This window comes from Heterodontus francisci, unplaced genomic scaffold (genome assembly GCF_036365525.1).
Source record: "Heterodontus francisci isolate sHetFra1 unplaced genomic scaffold, sHetFra1.hap1 HAP1_SCAFFOLD_812, whole genome shotgun sequence".
Taxonomy (NCBI): Eukaryota; Metazoa; Chordata; class Chondrichthyes; order Heterodontiformes; family Heterodontidae; genus Heterodontus; species Heterodontus francisci.
In genome coordinates this window covers 54,321-75,000 of record NW_027142327.1, presented here as the reverse complement: position 1 = coordinate 75,000, position 20,680 = coordinate 54,321, and the positions used below count along the sequence as shown (strand labels likewise).

General features: G+C 54.3%; 1 protein-coding gene across 1 annotated transcript in view; it reads right to left on the bottom strand.

Annotated features, from left to right (window-relative positions):
* The window catches only part of LOC137367047 (AP-1 complex subunit gamma-1-like), a gene marked incomplete at its 5' end in the record, with an annotated part of 214,514 nt that overhangs the window by 139,765 nt on the left and 54,069 nt on the right, over window positions 1–20,680 (bottom strand). The window contains 2 exons of the mRNA XM_068028532.1: window positions 762–866; window positions 5,092–5,219. Coding sequence (XP_067884633.1) covers window positions 762–866; window positions 5,092–5,219 — 233 coding nt within the window. The remainder of the gene's footprint in view (window positions 1–761; window positions 867–5,091; window positions 5,220–20,680) is intronic.

The following is a 20,680-nucleotide window of genomic DNA, read 5'->3' as shown; positions in this document are numbered from 1 at the left end:
TCAGAGGCTAGGAATCCTGAGGCGAGTAACTCACCTCCTGACTCCCCAAAGCCTGTCCACCATCTACAAGACACAAGTCAGGAGTGTGATGGAATACTCTCCACTTGCCTGGATGGGAGCAGCTCCAACAACACTCAAGAAGCTCGACACCATCCAGGACAAAGCAGCCCGCTTGATTGGCACCCCATCCACAAACATTCACTCCCTCCACCACCGACACACAGTGGCAGCAGTGTGTACCATCTACAAGATGCACTGCAGCAATGCACCAAGGCTCCTTAGACAGCACCTTCCAAACCCGCGACCTCTACCAACGAGAAGGACAAGGGCAGCAAATACATGGGAACATCACCACCTGCAAGTTCCCCTCCAAGTCACACACCATCCTGACTTGGAACTATATCGCCGTTCCTTCACTGTCACTGGGTCAAAATCCTGGAACTCCCTTCCTAACAGCACTGTGAGTGTACCTACCCCACATGGACTGCAGTGGTTCAAGAAGGCAGCTCACCACCACCTTCTCAAGGGCAATTAGGGATGGACAATAAATGCTGGCCTGGCCAGTGACACCCACATCCCAGGAATGAATTAAACACAAAAAAAGAAACAGGGCCTGGGGCCTACAGGAGAGGCCTGTATCTCCCTCCCCTCTCCGGGATTCAGGGCCAGTTCTGTGACCACCCACTCCCCTGTACCCAAGCTCACCTGTGACCAGCTCTCCCCCACTGCCACCCACCCCCCCATCCCCCAACACCCTTCACCTCATGTGGTCGTATTTCTTGAAGAGGGCATTGTACTCCACAGCCCGCTGTTGGAGCTCCACGTCGAGGCAACTTCCATAAATTGACACCACCTTGCGGATCCGACTGAGGGCAGAAGCGGAGAAGGATCATTAGGGGAAGAGAGAACGAGACAGGTTAGGGGGCCTAGAATCACCTCTAACACAGTGGATCACAACATGGTGCTTGTGTGCCAAACTCCATTTAGTGTTGTCCTCGAGGAGGCCCCTTCCTGCAAATAAGAGGGTGGTTGGGGGAGGATTCTGAAGCCTGCATGAGGCCAGATACTTCCCTCAAGCCAGTCAGCTGAGAAAAATCAAGAAAATTAGACTTTATATGTGGCCGAACTGGCAGTTCTTGAAGGGGCCTCTGAATCGCGGCTTCTAACCCCTTCCCTTTTGAACCACACCTCAATCAGCCTCTCCATTACCACCACAAAACCACCCAACTCCTACCCACTGCTGTACCTGTCCTGGGAGTGTTTGATGGGGGACAGTATAGAGGGAGCTTTACTCTGTATCTAACCCCCGTACTGTACCTGTCCTGGGAGTGTTTGATGTGGACAGTGTAGAGGGAGCTTTACTCTGTATCTAACCTCCGTACTGTACCTGTCCTGGGAGTGTTTGATGTGGACAGTGTAGAGGGGTTTTACTCTGTATCTAACCCCGTGCTGTACCTGTCCTGGGAGTGTTTGATGGGGGACAGTGTAGAGGGAGCTTTACTCTGTATCTAACCCCCGTACTGTACCTGTCCTGGGAGTGTTTGATGTGGACAGTGTAGAGGGAGCTTTACTATGTATCTAACCCCTGTTCTGTACCTGTCCTGGGAGTGTTTGATGTGGACAGTGTAGAGGGAGCTTTACTCTGTATCTACCCCCGTACTGTACCTGTCCTGGGAGTGTTTGATGGGGGACAGTGTCGAGGGAGCTTTACTCTGTATCTAACCCCGTACTGTACCTGTCCTGGGAGTGTTTGATGGGGGACAGTGTAGAGGGAGCTTTACTCTGTATCTAACCCCGTACTGTACCTGTCCTGGGAGTGTTTGATGGTGGACAGTGTAGAGGGAGCTTTACTCTGTATCTAACCCCCGTACTGTACCTGTCCTGGGAGTGTTTGATGGGGGACAGTGTAGAGGGAGCTTTACTCTGTATCTAACCCCGTACTGTACCTGTCCTGGGAGTGTTTGATGGGGACAGTGTGGAGGGAGCTTTACTCTGTATCAAACCCCGTGCTGTACCTGTCCTGGGAGTGTTTGATGTGGACAGTGTAGAGGGGTTTTACTCTGTATCTAACCCCGTGCTGTACCTGTCCTGGGAGTGTTTGATGGGGGACAGTGTCGAGGGAGCTTTACTCTGTATCTAACCCCGTACTGTACCTGTCCTGGGAGTGTTTGATGGGGGACAGTGTAGAGGGAGCTTTACTCTGTATCTAACCCCGTACTGTACCTGTCCTGGGAGTGTTTGATGGTGGACAGTGTAGAGGGAGCTTTACTCTGTATCTAACCCCCGTACTGTACCTGTCCTGGGAGTGTTTGATGGGGACAGTGTAGAGTGAGCTTTACTCTGTATCGAACCCCCGTACTGTACCTGTCCTGGGAGTGTTTGATGGGGACAGTGTAGAGGGAGCTTTACTCTGTATCTAACTCCCCGTGCTGTACCTGTCCTGGGAGTGTTTGATGGGGACAGTGCAGAGGGGTTTTACTCTGTATCTAACCCCGTACTGTACCTGTCCCGGGAATGTTTGATGGGGACAGTGTGGAGGGAGCTTTACTCTGTATCTAACCCCGTACTGTACCTGTCCTGGGAGTGTTTGATGGGGACAGTGCAGAGGGGTTTTACTCTGTATCTAACCCCGTACTGTACCTGTCCCGGGAATGTTTGATGGGGACAGTGTGGAGGGAGCTTTACTCTGTATCTAACCCCGTACTGTACCTGTCCTGGGAGTGTTTGATGGGGACAGTGTAGAGGGAGCTTTACTCTGTATCTAACCCCCGTACTGTACCTGTCCTGGGAGTGTTTGATGGGGACAGTGTAGAGGGAGCTTTACTCTGTATCTAACCCCCGTACTGTACCTGTCCTGGGAGTGTTTGATGGGGACAGTGTAGAGGGAGCTTTACTCTGTATCTAACCCCCGTACTGTACCTGTCCTGGGAGTGTTTGATGGGGACAGTGTAGAGGGAGCTTTACTCTGTATCTAACCCCGTACTCTACCTGTCCTGGGAGTGTTTGATGGGGACAGTGTAGAGGGAGCTTTACTCTGTATCTAACCCCGTACTCTACCTGTCCTGGGGAGTGTTTGATGGGGACAGTGTAGAGGGAGCTTTACTCTGTATCTAACCCCGTACTGTACCTGTCCTGGGAGTGTTTGATGGGGGACAGTGTAGAGGGAGCTTTACTCTGTATCTAACCCCGTACTGTACCTGTCCTGGGAGTGTTTGATGGGGGACAGTGTAGAGGGAGCTTTACTCTGTATCTAACCCCGTACTGTACCTGTCCTGGGAGTGTTTGATGGTGGACAGTGTAGAGGGAGCTTTACTCTGTATCTAACCCCCGTACTGTACCTGTCCTGGGAGTGTTTGATGGGGACAGTGTAGAGGGAGCTTTACTCTGTATCGAACCCCCGTACTGTACCTGTCCTGGGAGTGTTTGATGGGGACAGTGTAGAGGGAGCTTTACTCTGTATCTAACCCCCAGTGCTGTACCTGTCCTGGGAGTGTTTGATGGGGACAGTGTAGAGGGAGCTTTACTCTGTATCTAACCCCGTACTGTACCTGTCCTGGGAGTGTTTGATGGTGGACAGTGTAGAGGGAGCTTTACTCTGTATCTAACCCCCGTACTGTACCTGTCCTGGGAGTGTTTGATGGGGACAGTGTAGAGTGAGCTTTACTCTGTATCGAACCCCCGTACTGTACCTGTCCTGGGAGTGTTTGATGGGGACAGTGTAGAGGGAGCTTTACTCTGTATCTAACTCCCCGTGCTGTACCTGTCCTGGGAGTGTTTGATGGGGACAGTGCAGAGGGGTTTTACTCTGTATCTAACCCCGTACTGTACCTGTCCCGGGAATGTTTGATGGGGACAGTGTGGAGGGAGCTTTACTCTGTATCTAACCCCGTACTGTACCTGTCCTGGGAGTGTTTGATGGGGACAGTGCAGAGGGGTTTTACTCTGTATCTAACCCCGTACTGTACCTGTCCCGGGAATGTTTGATGGGGACAGTGTGGAGGGAGCTTTACTCTGTATCTAACCCCGTACTGTACCTGTCCTGGGAGTGTTTGATGGGGACAGTGTAGAGGGAGCTTTACTCTGTATCTAACCCCCGTACTGTACCTGTCCTGGGAGTGTTTGATGGGGACAGTGTAGAGGGAGCTTTACTCTGTATCTAACCCCCGTACTGTACCTGTCCTGGGAGTGTTTGATGGGGACAGTGTAGAGGGAGCTTTACTCTGTATCTAACCCCCGTACTGTACCTGTCCTGGGAGTGTTTGATGGGGACAGTGTAGAGGGAGCTTTACTCTGTATCTAACCCCGTACTCTACCTGTCCTGGGAGTGTTTGATGGGGACAGTGTAGAGGGAGCTTTACTCTGTATCTAACCCCGTACTCTACCTGTCCTGGGGAGTGTTTGATGGGGACAGTGTAGAGGGAGCTTTACTCTGTATCTAACCCCGTACTGTACCTGTCCTGGGAGTGTTTGATGGGGGACAGTGTAGAGGGAGCTTTACTCTGTATCTAACCCCGTACTGTACCTGTCCTGGGAGTGTTTGATGGGGGACAGTGTAGAGGGAGCTTTACTCTGTATCTAACCCCGTACTGTACCTGTCCTGGGAGTGTTTGATGGTGGACAGTGTAGAGGGAGCTTTACTCTGTATCTAACCCCCGTACTGTACCTGTCCTGGGAGTGTTTGATGGGGACAGTGTAGAGGGAGCTTTACTCTGTATCGAACCCCCGTACTGTACCTGTCCTGGGAGTGTTTGATGGGGACAGTGTAGAGGGAGCTTTACTCTGTATCTAACCCCCAGTGCTGTACCTGTCCTGGGAGTGTTTGATGGGGACAGTGTAGAGGGAGCTTTACTCTGTATCTAACCCCCAGTGCTGTACCTGTCCTGGGAGTGTTTGATGGGGGACAGTGTCGAGGGAGCTTTACTCTGTATCTAACCCCGTACTCTACCTGTCCTGGGAGTGTTTGATGGGGGACAGTGTGGAGGGAGCTTTACTCTGTATCTAACCCCGTACTGTATCTGCCATTACCCCTGCCCTCCCTTCAGTACTAACTACTTGTTCCCAGCTGTTCATTGCGAGCTCGCGATCACTCACTCGACATTGTCGTTAATTCGGGTGCTGAGTTTCATTAATGCGGTGATAGCGTAGGCCCTGGTCGCAGGGAGGGACATGTGAGATTGCAGAACTGTCTCAAGAAGATCAAGAACCTCATCCTCCGACACCTATTGGATAATTCCAGAAAATAAGGCAATGAATGTCCAACCACAGATCAAACATGGAACCGAAAATCAGAATCATTTTCACAACAATAAGCGTATAAGGAATATGAACAGAATGAGGCCATTCTCTCCTCGAGGCAGCTCCAGTCAACAAGATCATGGCTGATTGTTTACATTTACTTCACCTTTCTGTAATATCACCATATCCCGAAACTCCCTTAGTCTCTATCTCAGTCTGGAACATACTCAACGACTGAAGATCCACTGTTCTCTGGGGTCAAGAATTCCAAAGATTCACAAACCCTCCCAGTGAAGAAATTCCCCCTCATCTCAGTCTGAAATGTCCGACCCCTTATCCTGAGACTGTGACCCCCGTGTTGGAGACTCTCCAGTCGGGGGGGGAAATTCCCCCTCATCTCAGTCTGAAATGTCCGACCCCTTATCCTGAGACTGTGACCCCCGTGTTGGAGACTCTCCAGTCGGGGGGGGGAGGGGGGGGGGAAACAGTCTCTCCGTGTCGACCCTCTCAAACCCCCTTCAGAATTTGATATGTTTCAATGGGATCACCTCTCATTCTTCTAAACTCTGGGGATCAGAGTCCGAATCTACTCAGAGGACAATCCCCTCATTCAGCAACCAATCATTTCCAGAGTCTCACCATTGGGGATCCTTCTGACACATAGAGAGTTGTAGGGGGCTGGAGGAGGTTACAGAGACAGGGAGGGTTGCAGGGGCTGGAGGAGGTTACAAGGATAGGGAGGGTTGTAGGGGCTGGAGGAGGTTACAGAGACAGGGAGGGTTGCAGGGGCTGGAGGAGGTTACAAGGATAGGGAGGGTTGTAGGGGCTGGAGGAGGTTACAGAGATAGAGGGGGTTACAGGGGCTGGAGGAGGTTACAAAGATAGGGAGGGTTGTAGGGGCTGGAGGAGGTTACAAGGATAGGGAGGGTTGTAGGGGCTGGAGGAGGTTACAGAGATAGGGAGGGTTGTAGGGGCTGGAGGAGGTTACAGAGATAGGGAGGGTTGTAGGGGCTGGAGGAGGTTACAGAGATAGAGGGGATTGTAGGGGCTGGAGGAGGTTACAAGGATAGGGAGGGTTGTAGGGGCTGGAGGAGGTTACAGAGATAGGGAGGGTTGTAGGGGCTGGAGGAGGTTACAAGGATAGGGAGGGTTGTAAGGGCTGGAGGAGGTTACAAAGATAGGGAGGGTTGTCGGGGCTGGAGGAGGTTACAAAGATAGGGAGGGTTGTCGGGGCTGGAGGAGGTTACAAGGATAGGGAGGGTTGTAAGGGCTGGAGGAGGTTACAGAGATAGGGAGGGTTGCAGGGGCTGGAGGAGGTTACAAGGATAGGGAGGGTTGTAGGGGCTGGAGGAGGTTACAGAGATAGAGGGGGTTACAGGGGCTGGAGGAGGTTACAAAGATAGGGAGGGTTGTAGGGGCTGGAGGAGGTTACAGAGATAGGGAGGGTTGTAGGGGCTGGAGGAGGTTACAGAGATAGAGGGGGTTGGAGGGGCTGGAGGAGGTTACAAAGATAGGGAGGGTTGTAGGGGCTGGAGGAGGTTACAGAGACAGGGAGGGTTGTAGGGGCTGGAGGAGGTTACAGAGATAGAGGGGATTGTAGGGGCTGGAGGAGGTTACAAGGATAGGGAGGGTTGTAGGGGCTGGAGGAGGTTACAGAGATAGGGAGGGTTGTAGGGGCTGGAGGAGGTTACAAGGATAGGGAGGGTTGTAGGGGCTGGAGGAGGTTACAAAGATAGGGAGGGTTGTCGGGGCTGGAGGAGGTTACAAAGATAGGGAGGGTTGTCGGGGCTGGAGGAGGTTACAAGGATAGGGAGGGTTGTAAGGGCTGGAGGAGGTTACAGAGATAGGGAGGGTTGCAGGGGCTGGAGGAGGTTACAAGGATAGGGAGGGTTGTAGGGGCTGGAGGAGGTTACAGAGATAGAGGGGGTTACAGGGGCTGGAGGAGGTTACAAAGATAGGGAGGGTTGTAGGGGCTGGAGGAGGTTACAGAGATAGGGAGGGTTGTAGGGGCTGGAGGAGGTTACAGAGATAGAGGGGGTTGGAGGGGCTGGAGGAGGTTACAAAGATAGGGAGGGTTGTAGGGGCTGGAGGAGGTTACAGAGATAGGGAGGGTTGTAGGGGCTGAAGGAGGTTACAGAGATAGAGGGGGTTGTAGGGGGTGGAGAGGTTAATGTGATAGGGAGGGTTGTAGGGGTGGAGGAGGTTACAGAGATAGGGAGGGTTGTAGGGGCTGGAGGAGGTTACAGCGATAGGGAGGGTTGTAGGGGCTGGAGGAGGTTACAGAGATCGGGAGGGTTGTAGGGGCTGGAGGAGGTTACAAGGATAGGGAGGGTTGTAGGGGCTGGAGGAGGTTACAGAGATAGGGAGGGTTGTAGGGTCTGGAGGAGGTTACAAGGATAGGGAGGGTTGTAGGGGCTGGAGTAGGTTACGGAGATAGGGAGGGTTGTAGGGGCTGGAGGAGGTTACAGAGATAGGGAGGGTTGTAGGGGCTGGAGGAGGTTACAGAGATAGAGGGGATTGTAGGGGCTGGAGGAGGTTACAAGGATAGGGAGGGTTGGAGGGGCTGGAGGAGGTTACAGAGATAGGGAGGGTTGTAGGGGCTGGAGGAGGTTGCAAGGATAGGGAGGGTTGTAAGGGCTGGAGGTGGTTACAAGGATAGGGAGGGTTGTAGGGGCTGGAGGAGGTTACAGAGATAGAGGGGGTTGTAGGGGCTGGAGGAGGTTACAAAGATAGGGAGGGTTGTAGGGGCTGGAGGTGGTTACAAGGATAGGGAGGGTTGTAGTGGCTGGAGGAGGTTACAAAGATAGGGAGGGTTGTCGGGGCTGGAGGAGGTTACAAAGATAGGGAGGGTTGTCGGGGCTGGAGGAGGTTACAAGGATAGGGAGGGTTGTAAGGGCTGGAGGAGGTTACAGAGATAGGGAGGGTTGCAGGGGCTGGAGGAGGTTACAAGGATAGGGAGGGTTGTAGGGGCTGGAGGAGGTTACAAAGATAGGGAGGGTTGTAGGGGCTGGAGGAGGTTACTGAGATAGGGAGGGTTGCAGGGGCTGGACGAGGTTACATAGATAGGGAGGGTTGTAGGGGCTGGAGGAGGTTAATGTGATAGGGAGGTTTGTAGGGGTGGAGGAGGTTACAGAGATAGGGAGGGTTCTAGGGGCTGGAGGAGGTTACAGAGATAGGGAGGGGCGTAGGGGCTGGAGGAGATTACAGAGATAGAGAGGATTGTAGGGACTGGGGTAGGTTACAGAGATAGGGAGGGTTGTCGGCGCTGGAGGAGGTTACATAGATAGGGAGGGTTGTAGGGACTGGGGTAGGTTACACAGATAGGGAGGGTTGCAGGGGCTGGAGGAGGTTACATAGATAGGGAGGGTTGTAGGGGCTGGAGGAGGTTACAGAGATAGGGAGGGTTGCAGGGGCTGGACGAGGTTACATAGATAGGGAGGGTTGTCGGGGCTGGAAGAGGTTACAGAGATAGGGAGGGGAGTAGGGGCTGGAGGAGGTTCCAGAGAGAGAGGGGGTTGGAGGGGCTGGAGGAGGTTACAAAGATAGGGAGGGTTGTAGGGGCTGGAGGAGGTTACAGAGATAGGGAGGGTTGTTGGGGTGGAGGAGGTTACAGAGATAGGGAGTGTTGTAGGGGCTGGAGGAGGTTACAAAGATCGGGAGGGTTGTAGGGGCTGGAGGAGGTTACAGAGATAGGGAGGGTTGCAGGGGCTGGAGGAGGTTACACAGATAGGAAGGGTTGTAGGGGCTGGAGGAGGTTACAGAGATAGGGAGGGTTGCAGGGGCTGGAGGAGGTTACATCGATAGGGAGGGTTGTCGGGGCTGGAGGAGGTTACAGAGATAGGGAGGGTTGTAGGGGCTGGAGGAGGTTACAAAGATAGGGAGGGTTGCAGGGGCTGGAGGAGGTTACATAGACAGGGAGGGATGCATGGGCTGGAGGAGGTAGCAGAGATAGGGAGGGTTGTCAGGGCTGGAGGAGGTTACAGAGAAAGGGAGGGTTGTAGGTGCTGGAGGAGGTTACAGAGATAGGGAGGGTTGTAGGGACTGGGGGAGGTTACAAAGATAGGGAGGGTTGTAGGGGCTGGAGGAGGTTACATAGATAGGGAGGGTTGTAGGGGCTGGAGGAGGTTACATAGATAGGGTGGGTTGTAGGGGCTGGAGGAGATTACAGAGATAGGGAGGGTTGTAGGTGCTGGAGGAGGTTACAGAGATAGGGAGGGTTGTAGGGACTGGGGGAGGTTACAAAGATAGGGAGGGTTGTAGGGGCTGGAGGAGGTTACATAGATAGGGTGGGTTGTAGGGGCTGGAGGAGATTACAGAGATAGAGAGGGTTGTAGGGCCTGGAGGAGGTTATAAAGATAGTGAGGGTTGTCGGCGCTGGAGGAGGTTACATAGATAGGGAGGGTTGTAGGGGCTGGAGGAGGTTACAGAGATAGGGAGGGTTGTAGGGGTGGAGGAGGTTACAGAGATAGGGAGGGTTGTAGGGGCTGGAGGAGGTTACAGAGATAGGGAGGGTTGCAGGGGCTGGAGGAGGTTACATAGATAGGGAGGGTTGTAGGGGCTGGAGGAGGTTATAGAGATAAGGAGGGTTGTAGGGGCTGGAGGAGGTTATAGAGATAAGGAGGGTTGTAGGGGCTGGAGGAGGTTGCAGAGATAGGGAGGGTTGTCGGGGCTGGAGGAGGTTACAGAGATAGGGAGGGTTGTAGGGGCTGGAGGAGGTTACATAGATAGGGAGGGTTGTAGGGGCGGTAGGAGGTTACAGAGATAGGGAGGGTTGTAGGGACTGGGGGAGGTTACAAAGATAGGGAGGGTTGTAGGGGCTGGAGGAGGTTACATAGACAGGGAGGGTTGTAGGGGCTGGAGGAGGTTACATAGATAGGGTGGGTTGTAGGGGCTGGAGGAGATTACAGAGATAGAGAGGGCTTTAGGGCCTGGAGGAGGTTATAAAGATAGGGAAGGTTGTCGGCGCTGGAGGAGGTTACATAGATAGGGAGTGTTGTAGGGACTGGGGTAGGTTACAGAGATAGGGAGGGTGGCAGGGGCTGGAGGAGGTTACATAGATAGGGAGGGTTGTAGGGGCTGGAGGAGGTTACAGAGATAGGGAGGGTTGTAGGGGCTGGAGGAGGTTTCATGGATAGGGAGGGTTGTCGGGGCTGGAGGAGGTTACAAGGATAGGGAGGGTTGTAGGGGCTGGAGGAGGTTACAAAGATAGGGAGGGTTGTAGGGGCAGGAGGAGGTCACAGAGATAGGGAGGGTTGTAGGGCCTGGAGGAGGTTACAAAGACAGGGAGGGTTGTAGGGGCTGCAGGAGTTTACAGAGAGAGAGGGGGCTGTAGGGGCTGGAGGAGGTTACAAAGATAGGGAGGGTTGTAGGGGCTGGAGGAGGTTACAGAGCTTGGGAGGGTTGTTGGGGTGGAGGAGGTTACAGAGATAGGGAGTGTTGTAGGGGCTGGAGGAGGTTACAAAGATCGGGAGGGTTGTAGGGGCTGGAGGAGGTTGCAGAGATAGGGAGGGTTGCAGGGGCTGGAGGAGGTTACACAGATAGGGAGGGTTGTAGGGGCTGGAGGAGGTTACAGAGATAGGGAGGGTTGCAGGGGCTGGAGGAGGTTACATCGATAGGGAGGGTTGTAGGGGCTGGAGGAGGTTACAGAGATAGGGAGGGTTGTAGGGGCTGGAGGAGGTTACAAAGATAGGGAGGGTTGTAGGGGCTGGAGGAGGTTACAGAGAAAGGGAGGGTTGTAGGGGCTGGAGGAGGTTACATAGATAGGGAGGGTTGTAGGGGCTGGAGGAGGTTACAGAGATAGGGAGGGTTGTAGGGACTGGGGGAGGTTACATAGATAGGGTGGGTTGCAGGGGCTGGAGGAGATTACAGAGATAGGGAGGGTTGTAGGGCCTGGAGGAGGTTACAGAGATAGGGAAGGTTGCAGGGGCTGGAGGAGGTTACAAAGATAGGGAGGGTTGGAGGGGCTGGAAGAGGTTACAGAGATAGGTAGGGTTGCAGGGGCTGGAGGAGGTTACATAGATAGGGAGGGATGCAGGGGCTGGAGGAGGTTGCAGAGATAGGGAGGGTTGTAGGGGCTGGAGGAGGTTACAGAGATAGGGAGGGTTGTAGGGGCTGGAGGAGGTTACAAAGATATGGAGGTTTGTAGGCACTGGAGGAGGTTACAAAGATAGGGAGCGTTGTAGGGACTGGGGTAGGTTACAGAGATAGGGAGGGTTGTAGGGGCTGGAGGAGGTTACAGAGTTAGGGAGGGGTGTAGGGGCTGGAGGAGGTTGCAGAGATAGGGAGGGTTGTAGGGGCTGGAGGAGGTTACAGAGATAGGGAGGGTTGTAGGGGCTGGAGGAGGTTACAAGGATAGGGAGGGTTGTAGGGGCTGGAGGAGGTTTCAAAGATAGGGAGGGTTGGAGGGGCAGGAGGAGGTTACAAAGATAGGGAGGGTTGTAGGGCCTGGAGGAGGTTACAAAGACAGGGAGGGTTGTAGGGGCTGGAGGAGTTTACAGAGAGGGGGTTGTAGGGGCTGGAGGAGGTTACAAAGATAGGGAGGGTTGTAGGGGCTGGAGGAGGTTACAGAGATAGGGAGGGTTGTTGGGGTGGAGGAGGTTACAGAGATAGGGAGTGTTTTAGGGGCTGGAGGAGGTTACAAAGATCGGGAGGGTTTGTAGGGGCTGGAGGAGGTTACAGAGATAGGGAGGGTTGCAGGGGCTGGAGGAGGTTACACAGATAGGGAGGGTTGTAGGGGCTGGAGGAGGTTACAGAGATAGGGAGGGTTGCAGGGGCTGGAGGAGGTTACATAGATAGGGAGGGTTGTAGGGGCTGGAGGAGGTTACATAGATAGGGAGGGTTGTAGGGGCTGGAGGAGGTTACATAGATAGGGTGGGTTGTAGGGGCTGGAGGAGATTATAAAGATAGGGGGGGTTGTCGGAGCTGGAGGAGGTTACATAGATAGGGAGGGTTGCAGGGACTGGGGTAGGTTACATAGATAGGGAGGGTTGTAGGGGCTGGAGGAGGTTCCAGAGATAGGGAGGGTTGTAGGGGTGGAGGAGGTTACAGAGATAGGGAGGGTTGAAGGGGCTGGAGGAGGTTACAAAGATAGGGAGGGTTGTAGGGGCTGGAGGAGGTTACAGAGATAGGGAGGGTTGCAGGGGCTGGAGGAGGTTACATAGATTGGGAGGGTTGTAGGGGCTGGAGGAGGTTATAGAGATAAGGAGGGTTGTAGGGGCTGGAGGAGTTTACAGAGATAGGGAGGGTTGCAGGGGCTGGAGGAGGTTACATAGATAGGGAGGGTTGTAGCGGCTGGAGGAGGTTACAAAGATAGGGAGGGTTGGAGGGGCTGGAAGAGGTTACAGAGATAGGTAGGGTTGCAGGGGCTGGAGGAGGTTACATAGATAGAGAGGGTTGTAGGGCCTGGAGGAGGTTATAAAGATAGGGAGGGTTGTTGGCGTTGGAGGAGGTTACATAGATAGGAAGGGTTGTAGGGACTGGAGGAGGTTACAGAGATAGGGAGGGTTGGAGGGGCTGGAAGAGGTTACAATGATAGGGAGGGTTGTAGCGGCTGGAGGAGGTTACAAAGATAGGGAGGGTTGGAGGGGCTGGAAGAGGTTACAGAGATAGGGAGGGTTGCAGGGGCTGGAGGAGGTTACATAGATAGAGAGGGTTGTAGGGCCTGGAGGAGGTTATAAAGATAGGGAGGGTTGTTGGCGTTGGAGGAGGTTACATAGATAGGAAGGGTTGTAGGGACTGGAGGAGGTTACAGAGATAGGGAGGGCTGTAGGGGTGGAGGAGGTTGCAGAGATAGGGAGGGTTGTAGGGGCTGGAGGAGGTGACAGAGATCGGGAGGGTTGTAGGGGCTGGAGGAGGTTACATAGATAGGGTGGGTTGTAGGGGCTGGAGGAGGTTACAGAGATAGGGAGGGTTGTAGGGACTGGGGGAGGTTACAAAGATAGGGAGGGTTATAGGGGCTGGAGGAGGTTACATAGATAGGGAGGGTTGTAGGGGCTGGAGGAGGTTACATAGATAGGATGGGTTGTAGGGGCTGGAGGAGATTACAGAGATAGAGAGGGTTGCAGGGCCTGGAGGAGGTTATAAAGATAGAGAAGGTTGTCGGCGCTGGAGGAGGTTACATAGATAGGGAGGGTTGTCGGGACTGGGGTAGGTTACAGAGATAGGGAGGGTGGCAGGGGCTGGAGGAGGTTACATCGATAGGGAGGGTTGTAGGGGCTGGAGGAGGTTACAGAGATAGGGAGGGTTGTAGGGGCTGGAGGAGGTTACATAGATAGGGAGGGATGCAGGGGCTGGAGGAGGTTGCAGAGATAGGGAGGATTGTCGGGGCTGGAGGAGGTTACAGAGAAAGGGAGGGTTGTAGGGGCTGGAGGAGGTTACATAGATAGGGAGGGTTGTAGGGGCTGGAGGAGGTTACAGAGATAGGGAGGGTTGTAGGGGCTGGAGGAGGTTACAGAGATAGGGAGGGTTGTAGGGACTGGGGGAGGTTACAAAGATAGGGAGGGTTGTAGGGGCTGGAGGAGGTTACATAGATAGGGAGGGTTGTAGGGGCTGGAGGAGGTTACATAGATAAGAGAGGGTTGTAGGGCCTGGAGGAGGTTATTAAGATAGGGAGGGTTGTCGGCGCTGGAGGAGGTTACATAGATAAGGAAGGGTTGTAGGGACTGGAGGAGGTTACAGAGATAGGGAGGGTTGCAGTGGCTGGAGGAAGTTACATAGATAGGGAGGGATGCAGGGGCTGGAGGAGGTTGCAGAGATAGGGAGGGTTGTAGGGGCTGGAGGAGGTTACAGAGATAGAGAGGGTTGTAGGGCCTGGAGGAGGTTATAAAGATAGGGAGGGTTGTTGGCGTTGGAGGAGGTTACATAGATAGGAAGGGTTGTAGGGACTGGAGGAGGTGACAGAGATAGGGAGAGTTGTAGGGGCTGGAGGAGGTTACATAGATAGGGTGGGTTGTAGGGGCTGGAGGAGATTACATAGATAGGGAGGGTTGTAGGGGCTGGAGGAGGTGACAGAGATAGGGAGAGTTGCAGGGGCTGGAGGAGGTTACATAGATAGGGTGGGTTGTAGGGGCTGGAGGAGATTACATAGATAGGGAGGGTTGTAGGGGCTGTAGGAGGTTACAGAGACAGGGAGGGTTGTAGGGACTGGGGGAGGTTACAAAGATAGGGAGGGTTGTAGGGGCTGGAGGAGGTTACATAGATAGGGAGGGTTGTAGGGGCTGGAGGAGATTACATAGATAGGGAGGGTTGTAGGGGCTGTAGGAGGTTACAGAGACAGGGAGGGTTGTAGGGGCTGGAGGAGGTTACAGAGATAGGATGGGTTGTAGGGGCTGGAGGAGATTACAGAGATAGAGAGGGTTGTAGGGCCTGGAGGAGGTTATAAAGATAGGGAAGGTTGTCGGCGCTGGAGGAGGTTACATAGATAGGGAGGGTTGTAGGGACTGGGGTAGGTTACAGAGATAGGGAGGGTGGCAGGGGTTGGAGGAGGTTACATAGATAGGGAGGGTTGTAGGGGCTGGAGGAGGTTACAGAGATAGGAAGGGTTGTCGGGGCTGGAGGAGGTTACAGAGATAGGGACGGTTGTAGGGTCTGGGGGAGGTTACAAAGATAGGGAGGGTTGTAGGGTTTGGAGGAGGTTACAGAGATAGGGAGGGTTGTAGGGGCTGGAGGAGGTTACAAAGATAGGGAGGGTTGTAGGCGCTGGAGGAGGTTACAAAGATAGGGAGCGTTGTAGGGACTGGGGGAGGTTACAGAGATAGGGAGGGTTGTAGGGGCTGGAGGAGGTTACAGAGTTAGGGAGGGGTGTAGGGGCTGGAGGAGGTTGCAGAGATAGGGAGGGTTGTAGGGGCTGGAGGAAGTTATACAGATCGAGAGGGTTGCAGGGGCAGGAGGAGGTTACAGAGATAGAGAGGGCTGGAGGGGCTTGAGGAGGTTTCAGAGATAGGGAGGGTTGTCGGGGCTGGAGGAGATTACAGAGATAGGGAGGGTTACAGTGGCTGGAGGAGGTTCCAGAGATAGGGAGGGTTGTAGTGGCTGGAGGAGGTTACAGAGATAGGGAGGGTTGTAGCGGCTGGAGGAGGTTACAGAGATAGGGAGGGTTGTAGTGGCTGGAGGAGGTTACAGAGATAGGGAGGGTTGTAGGGACTGGGGGAGGTTACAAAGATAGGGAGGGTTGTAGGGGCTGGAGGATGTGACATAGATAGGGAGGGTTGTAGGGGCTGGAGGAGGTTGCATAGATAGGGAGGGTTGTAGGGGCTGGAGGAGGTTACAGAGATAGGGAGGGTTGTAGGGACTGGGGGAGGTTACAAAGATAGGGAGGGTTGTAGGGGCTGGAGGAGGTTACATAGATAGGGAGGGTTGTAAGGCCTGGAGGAGGTTATAAAGATAGGGAGGGTTGTCGGCGTTGGAGGAGGTTACATAGATAGGGAGGGTTGTAGGGACTGGGGTAGGTTACATAGATAGGGAGGGTTGTAGGGGCTGGAGGAGGTTACAGAGATAGGGAGGGTTGTAGGGGTGGAGCAGGTTACAGAGATAGGGAGGGTTGTAGGGGCTGGAGGAGGTTCCAGAGATAGGGAGGGTTGTAGGGGCTGGAGGAGGTTACATAGATAGGGAGGGATGCAGGGGCTGGAGGAGGGTGCAGAGATAGGGAGGGTTGACGGGGCTGGAGGAGGTTACATAGATAGGGAGGGTTGTAGGGGCTGGAGGAGGTTACATAGATAGGGAGGGTTGTAGGGGCTGGAGGAGGTTACAGAGATAGGGAGGGTTGTTGGGGTGGAGGAGGTTATAAAGATAGGGAGGGTTGTCGGCGCTGGAGGAGGTTACATAGATAGGGAGGGTTGTAGGGACTGGGGTAGGTTACAGAGATAGGGAGGGTTGCAGGGGCTGGAGGAGGTTACATAGATAGGGAGGGTTGTAGGGGCTGGAGGAGGTTACAGAGATAGGGAGGGTTGCAGGGGCTGGACGAGGTTACATAGATAGGGAGGGTTGTAGGGGCTGGAGGAGGTTACAAGGATAGGGAGGGTTGTAGGGGCTGGAGGAGGTTACAAAGATAGGGAGGGTTGTAGGGGCAGGAGGAGGTTACAAAGATAGGGAGGGTTGTAGGGCCTGGAGGAGGTTACAAAGACAGGGAGGGTTGTAGGGGCTGGAGGAGTTTACAGAGAGAGAGGGGGTTGTAGGGGCTGGAGGAGGTTACAAAGATAGGGAGGGTTGTAGGGGCTGGAGGAGGTTACAGAGATAGGGAGGGTTGTTGGGGTGGAGGAGGTTACAGAGACAGGGAGTGTTGTAGGGGCTGGAGGAGGTTACAAAGATCGGGAGGGTTGTAGGGGCTGGAGGAGGTTGCAGAGATAGAGAGGGTTGCAGGGGCTGGAGGAGGTTACACAGATAGGGAGGGTTGTAGGCGCTGGAGGAGGTTACAGAGATAGGGAGGGTTGTAGGGGCTGGAGGAGGTTACATAGATAGGGAGGGATGCAGGGGCTGGAGGAGGTTACATAGATAGGGAGGGTTGTAGGGGCTGGAGGAGGTTACAGAGATAGGGAGGGTTGTAGGGGCTGGAGGAGGTTACATAGATAGGGAGGGATGCAGGGGCTGGAGGAGGTTGCAGAGATAGGGAGGGTTGTCGGGGCTGGAGGAGGTTACATGGATAGGGAGGGTTGTAGGGGCTGGAGGAGGTTACAGAGATAGGGAGGGTTGTAGGGACTGGTGGAGGTTACAAAGATAGGGAGGGTTGTAGGGGCTGGAGGAGGTTACATAGATAGGGAGGGTTGTCGGGGCTGGAGGAGGTTACATAGATAGGGTGGGTTATAGGGGCTGGAGGAGATTACAGAGGTAAGAGAGGGTTGTAGGGCCTGGAGGAGGTTATTAAGATAGGGAGGGTTGTCGGCGCTGGAGGAGGTTACATAGATAGGAAGGGTTGTAGGGACTGGAGGAGGTTACAGAGATAAGGAGGGTTGTAGGGGCTGGAGGAGGTTACAGAGATAGGGAGGGTTGCTGGGGCTGGAGGAGGTTACATAGATAGGGAGGGTTGTAGCGGCTGGAGGAGGTTACAAAGACAGGGAGGGTTGGAGGGGCTGGAGGAGGTTACAGAGATAGGGAGGGTTGTTGGGGTGGAGGAGGTTACAGAGATAGGGAGTGTTGTAGGGGCTGGAGGAGGTTACAAAGATCGGGAGGGTTGTAGGGGCTGGAGGAGGTTACAGAGATAGGGAGGGTTGTTGGGGTGGAGGAGGTTACAGAGATAGGGAGTGTTGCAGGGGCTGGAGGAGGTTACACAGATAGGGAGGGTTGTAGGGGCTGGTGGAGGTTACAGAGATAGGGAGGGTTGCAGGGGCTGGAGGAGGTTACATCGATAGGGAGGGTTGTAGGGGCTGGAGGAGGTTACAGAGATAGGGAGGGTTGTAGGGGCTGGAGGAGGTTACATAGATAGGGAGGGATGCAGGGGCTGGAGGAGGTTGCAGAGATAGGGAGGGTTGTCGGGGCTGGAGGAGGTTACAGAGAAAGGGAGGGTTGTAGGGGCTGGAGGAGGATACATAGATAGGGAGGGTTGTCGGGGCTGGAGGAGGTTGCAGAGATAGGGAGGGTTGTAGGGACTGGGGGAGGTTACAAAGATAGGGAGGGTTGTAGGGGCTGGAGGAGGTTACAGAGATAGAGAGGGTTGTAGGGCCTGGAGGAGGTTATAAAGATAGGGAGGGTTGTCGGCGCTGGAGGAGGTTACATAGATAGGACGGGTTGTAGGGACTGGAGGAGGTTACAGAGATAGGGAGGGTTGTAGGGGCTGGAGGAGGTTACAGAGAGAGGGAGGGATGCAGGGGCTGGACGAGATTACAGAGATAAGAGATGGTTGTAGGGCCTGGAGGAGGTTATTAAGATAGGGAGGGTTGTCGGCGCTGGAGGAGGTTACATAGATAGGACGGGTTGTAGGGACTGGAGGAGGTTACAGAGATAGGGAGGGTTGTAGGGGCTGGAGGAGGTTACAGAGATAGGAAGGGTTGCAGGGGCTGGAGGAGGTTACATAGTTAGGGAGGGTTGTAGCGGCTGGAGGAGGTTACAAAGACAGGGAGGGTTGGAGGGGCTGGAAGAGGTTACAGAGATAGGGAGGGTTGTATGGGTGGAGGAGGTTACAGAGATAGGGAGGGTTGCAGGGGCTGGAGGAGGTTATAGAGATAAGGAGGGTTGTAGGGGCTGGAGGAGGTTACAGAGATAGGGAGGGTTGCAGGGGCTGGAGGAGGTTACATAGATAGGGAGGGTTGTAGCGGCTGGAGGAGGTTACAAAGACAGGGAGGGTTGGAGGGGCTGGAAGAGGTTACAGAGATAGGGAGGGTTGTATGGGTGGAGCAGGTTACAGAGATAGGGAGGGGTGTAGGGGCTGGAGGAGGTTACATAGATAGGGAGGGTTGTAGGGACTGGGGTAGGTTACATAGATAGGGAGGGTTGTAGGGGCTGGAGGAGGTTACAGAGATAGGGAGGGTTGTATGGGTGGAGCAGGTTACAGAGATAGGGAGGGTTGTAGGGGCTGGAGGAGGTTACATAGATAGGGAGGGATGCAGGGGCTGGAGGAGGTTGCAGAGATAGGGAGGGTTGTAGGGACTGGGGGAGGTTACAGAGATAGGGAGGGTTGCAGGGGCTGGAGGAGGTTACAGAGATAAGGAGGGTTGTAGGGGCTGGAGGAGGTTACATAGATAGGGTGGGTTGTAGGGGCTGGAGGAGGTTACAGAGATAGGGAGGGTTGTAGGGACTGGGGGAGGTTACAAAGATAGGGAGGGTGGCAGGGGCTGGAGGAGGTTACATCGATAGGGAGGGTTGTAGGGGCTGGAGGAGGTTACAGAGATAGGGAGGGTTGTTGGGGCTGGAGGAGGTTACATAGATAGGGAGGGATGCAGGGGCTGGAGGAGGTTGCAGAGATAGGGAGGGTTGTCGGGGCTGGAGGAGGTTACAGAGAAAGGGAGGGTTGTAGGGGCTGGAGGAGGTTACATAGATAGGGAGGGTTGTAGGGGCTGGAGGAGGTTACAGAGATAGGGAGGGTTGTAGGGGCTGGAGGAGGTTACAGAGATAGGGAGGGTTGTAGGGACTGGGGGAGGTTACAAAGATAGGGAGGGTTGTAGGGGCTGGAGGAGGTTACATAGATAGGGAGGGTTGTAGGGGCTGGAGGAGGTTACATAGATAAGAGAGGGTTGTAGGGCCTGGAGGAGGTTATTAAGATAGGGAGGGTTGTCGGCGCTGGAGGAGGTTACATAGATAAGGAAGGGTTGTAGGGACTGGAGGAGGTTACAGAGATAGGGAGGGTTGTAGGGGTGGAGGAGGTTACAGAGATAGGGAGGGTTGTAGGGGCTGGAGGAGGTTATAGAGATAAGGAGGGTTGTAGGGGCTGGAGGAGGTTACAGAGATAGGGAGGGTTGCAGGGGCTGGAGGAGGTTACATAGATAGGGAGGGTTGTAGCGGCTGGAGGAGGTTACAAAGACAGGGAGGGTTGGAGGGGCTGGAAGAGGTTACAGAGATAGGTAGGGTTGTTGGCGTTGGAGGAGGTTACATAGATAGGAAGGGTTGTAGGGACTGGAGGAGGTTACAGAGATAGGGAGGGTTGTAGGGGCTGGAGGAGGTTACATAGATAGGGTGGGTTGTGGGGGCTGGAGGAGATAACATAGATAGGGAGGGTTGGAGGGGCTGTAGGAGGTTACAGAGATAGAGAGGGTTGGAGGGGCTTGAGGAGGTTTCAGAGATAGGGAGGGTTGTCGTGGCTGGAGGAGGTTACAGAGATAGGGAGGGTTACAGTGGCTGGAGGAGGTTCCAGAGATAGGGAGGGTTGTAGTGGCTGGAGGAGGTTACAGAGATAGGGAGGGTTGTAGCGGCTGGAGGAGGTTACAGAGATAGGGAGGGTTGTAGTGGCTGGAGGAGGTTACAGAGATAGGGAGGGTTGTAGGGACTGGGGGAGGTTACAAAGATAGGGAGGGTTGTAGGGGCTGGAGGAGGTTACATAGATAGGGAGGGTTGTAGGGACTGGGGTAGGTTACATAGATAGGGAGGGTTGTAGGGGCTGGAGGAGGTTACAGAGATAGGGAGGGTTGTATGGGTGGAGCAGGTTACAGAGATAGGGAGGGTTGTAGGGGCTGGAGGAGGTTACATAGATAGGGAGGGTTGTAGGGACTGGGGTAAGTTACATAGATAGGGAGGGTTGTAGGGGCTGGAGGAGGTTACAGAGATAGGGAGGGTTGTATGGGTGGAGCAGGTTACAGAGATAGGGAGGGTTGTAGGGGCTGGAGGAGGTTACATAGATAGGGAGGGATGCAGGGGCTGGAGGAGGTTGCAGAGATAGGGAGGGTTGTCGGGGCTGGAGGAGGTTACACAGATAGGGAGGGTTGTAGTGGCTGGAGGAGGTTACATAGATAGGGAGGGTTGTAGGGGCTGGAGGAGGTTACAGAGATAGGGAGGGTTGTAGGGACTGGGGGAGGTTACAAAGATA